This window comes from Pterocles gutturalis, unplaced genomic scaffold (assembly GCF_000699245.1).
Source record: "Pterocles gutturalis isolate BGI_N339 unplaced genomic scaffold, ASM69924v1 scaffold21876, whole genome shotgun sequence".
Lineage (NCBI taxonomy): Eukaryota > Metazoa > Chordata > Aves > Pterocliformes > Pteroclidae > Pterocles > Pterocles gutturalis.
In genome coordinates this window covers 1-3,708 of record NW_010098361.1, presented here as the reverse complement: position 1 = coordinate 3,708, position 3,708 = coordinate 1, and the positions used below count along the sequence as shown (strand labels likewise).

The window sequence follows — 3,708 nt, the reverse complement described above, 5'->3', positions numbered from 1 at the left end:
CTGCCTCGCTGCTGGGGGGCGTCCTGGGCTGTGTGTGACCCCCACCACCACCTCCGACCCCATCCAGGCTTGGTCTCAGACCTGCCTTGCTGCTGGGGGGCATCCTGGGCTGTGTGTGACCCCCACCACCACCTCCGACCCCATCCGGACCCTGACCTGCTGCTGCCCATCCCTGCTCCTTGTTCCCGAGGTCCTCGCTGCTCCCCGACCCATCCCTGCAGCAACAATTTGACTTTGACCAGCTCCTGGAGGGACCAACAACATGTCCCCAAAGAGGCACAAGCAGTGGTGGCCTTGAAAGGAATCTGTATTGTCCCCTGGAGCCCTTCAAACGCTTCCCCATCCCCAGGCTCCTTCCTTACACAGATGGGAGTGAGCCCACCCAGGTCACCCCAATTTGCAGAGCTGCTTCTGCAGCAATATTTGTGTCCTGGAGGGTTGGAGCACGGAGGAAATCTCCCAGCTCCAGCTGTGCTTCCCTTGCACGTGGCACCGAGCGATACCTTGTGCCTGTGCAACCCCTGACCTGGGGTGCAGGCGTGGGCAGAGCCAGCGGGGAGTTGGGACCCCCAGGGTTGCACCAGCCCAGTGCAAGCTTGGATTGAACAGATTCTCTTGGGGGGACAATGCTGCAGCCTCGCCTGCTTCTGCAGCTCTGCCGGGGTGAGCAGTGGGTGCTCCAGTGCTCTGGGAGCACAGCCCTGGGGGTGCCCCCTGCCTGCACCCCTGTACCTGCTGCCTGCACCCTGCAACCCCTGCCTGAACCCCTGCCTGCCCCTCTGTGACCACCCTGGTGCTGTGCCCCCCCAGCCCGCCGCTCAGCGCCAAGACCCGCTGGCATCTGCTGCGAGTGTCACCGGCCAACCTGCGGACCTACCAGACCTTCCCCTCGGGGAAGAGGGTCACCGCCCGCGAGAGGGCCGTGCGAGACAGCTTCTTCGAGTACCGAGCCTGAGCCACGGCATCCATCCTGACCTTCGTGGATGCCAGCCAGGAGAGGAGCAACAGGAAAATAAAGGATGGGGAGCTGCTGGCTGCCTGGGGCTGTGTGTGCTGCCTGGGGCAGGGATGCTTTTGTCCCTGCTCTCCAGGGAGGGGGACAGCTGCCCACCATGCGGCTTCTCCTGCCATTCGGGGTGATCAACGGGCTGGGGAGAGATGGAGGGTGGCTGGGGGATTAGCTTGATTTGGCAGGGTCACTGGCGGGCAGGAGACAGGACTCTGGGATGGGGACAACCCACCTGGGATGGGGACACAGAGCAGGGACAGGACCCAAGGGGTTGGGGTGTGGCCCATGGGATAGGGACAGTCCACCTGGGATGGGGACATGGAGTGGGGACAGGACCCTGGGATGGGGACAGGACCCTGGGATGGGGACATGGAGTGGGACAGGGGTTGGGGGGTGGCCCATGGGATGGTGACAGTCCACCTGAGATGGGGACAAGGATGTGAAGGATGGGGACATGGAGTGGGAACAGGGCCCTGAGATGGGGACAGGACCCTGAGATGGGGACACAGAATGGGGATGGGACCCCGGGATGGGGACACAAGGTGGCTGTGCCCCAGAAGATGACTCGTCTGTGACCTTGTCCCTGGGAAGGGCTGCCTGGCAGGGAGCTGGCAGGGGTGGTGATCTTACCGCAAATCCCAACGTGGGGTCTATTTTTAGCCAGGGACATGCATTGTCACATGCACGTCCCCGAGCACAGAGCCGTGGGGTGGGGAGGGCAGGGGCAGGACAGACCCGCAGGCAGGTGCCTGAATGCACCCCGCGGGGTTTAAGTACAGGAAAGCAAATGGAAACAGATGCAAAAGATTCCCATGGGGCAGAAACCGTCCTGAGAACGTCAGGGTGGGTTTCCCAGGCTTTCGTGTCTGGTGCAATGGGGGCAGGAGCAGCCTCAGTGGCTTTCCTGGCTCCTTCTCCTCCACCTCCCCAGCACCGAGAACACCTTCACCTTCCCAGGAGATATTATGGACAGCAAGTTCTGGTGTCCCCAGAAACCTTCTGTGATCCTATGCGCTGGCCCCAGCCAGGGGATGTGCCAGGGTGGCAATCGCAGGGGCTGAGGAATAACACCATCCTGATGAAGCGCATTTCTTTTTTTGTTTTGGCTGTTTGGAGCTGTACAACTCTCCCTAGAAATCAAAACCACCTCAAGTTTATACCCTTAAAGCCTCTCCCAAGGTTTCTGCAGCTTTCTGCAGCCCTGGCATCTCGCAGGCAGGGTTGGAGCCGGGGCAAGACCGGGCTGCTGGGCTGGAAGATAAAACACCAAAAAACCCCATGCTGTGTTTCCCAAGCAGAAGACATCTGTCCTGCAGCAGGGTGCCTGTCCTGCTGGGACTGGGGACAAGCCTGCTGGGGCTGGGGACAAACCTGCTGGGGCTTTTCCCTTCCCTTCTCCCTTTAGAGGGCACCAGCAGTTTGCAAACTGGGCGCCGGGGTCAGCAGCAGGGTGGTGGGATGGGAGGTGGGCTGTGGGACCCCCAGGCCTGGGGGCTGGTTTCTGAGCTGGGGGTTTGCAGGGACACCGAATGTCCCTCTCTGCGTCTCTGTTCGCGTTTCGTCCCACGCCACCAGGGTGGCAGCAGGGCAGCAGTGCCATAGCCACGGTGGAGGGATGTGCAGTGGATGTGCAGGCAAGGGACAGCTGCGTCCCCTGCCTCAGTTTCCCCTGTCGCCTCCATCGCTGATCTGAACCAGGGACTTGCCTTGGTGCGGGGGGAGGCTGGGGCACCCGGATCCCATGGGGACTGTGCCAGCCCTTGGGCATCCCTCCCGCTCCTGATATAGGGCCAGGGTGAGTTCCAGGGAAAGGCCAAGGTGGAAATAACGGGGTGCCTCCCGCCTGAGCAGCAGAGCTGGGGCAGGGCCAGGCTCCCTCCTGGCAGGGGAAAGTGCTGAAGGCTGCAGAATGCAGCTGCATTTCCAGCTGCTTTGGCTCCCAGCCCTCCACGATGGTGTGTTCCCTGTCTGCAGGACCTGGGTGGCAGGGGAGAAGGGAGATGGGGGGACAGGGAGCCCCGTGGGGCTGTCACTGCCTGGGAACAGGGGACTGGGGCTCAGGCATGTCTGGGATTTAAACCCACCATCCGAGCAAGGCTGTTGCGTGACCCTGGCGTGGTGGGAAGGGGTTTTCCTTTGCAGCACAGACCCACCCTGGCTGTCACCTTCTGCTGCTCCTGTGAGGCTGGAAGGGGCTGGGAGGGGTGACCCCAAATGCAATGGCGTGATGGGGAGGAGCAGCAGCCAGGGCAGAAATCAGGGGTTGGAGCATCCTCCCTGCAGCAAAAGCTGGGGGCAGGATATGAAGATGTCTTTGAAACAGTGAATGGAGTTTGTGGGAGCACAGACCCACCCTGGCTGTCACCTTCTGCTGCTCCTGTGAGGCTGGAAGGGGCTGGGAGGGGTGACCCCAAATGCAATGGCGTGATGGGGAGGAGCAGCAGCCAGGGCAGAAATCAGGGGTTGGAGCATCCTCCCTGCAGCAAAAGCTGGGGGCAGGATATGAAGATGTCTTTGAAACAGTGAATGGAGTTTGTGGGGGAAAATGTGTTAAAAAAAACTCCCTTTATTAGTCCTGAGCCCCTGGAAATCCTACCCAGCTGACCCCAAGCAACTCCCTTGGCGGGGCATTACCTGCAGACCCCACTAGAGATGTGAGGACCCTGCTGGGAGGAGCGGGGGTCTGGGACACCCCGAGT

The 3,708-nt window shown here is 61.4% G+C and overlaps 1 protein-coding gene across 1 annotated transcript in view; it reads left to right on the top strand.

The window, feature by feature from the left end:
• Nucleotides 1-955, top strand: part of LOC104461250 (chromosome unknown open reading frame, human C2orf70) — a gene marked incomplete at its 5' end in the record, with an annotated part of 2,461 nt that extends 1,506 nt beyond the window's left edge. Inside the window, one exon of the mRNA XM_010072771.1 lies at nucleotides 811-955. Within this exon, the coding sequence (XP_010071073.1) occupies nucleotides 811-955 (145 nt within the window). The remainder of the gene's footprint in view (nucleotides 1-810) is intronic.
• Nucleotides 956-3,708: the final 2,753 nt, after the last annotated feature.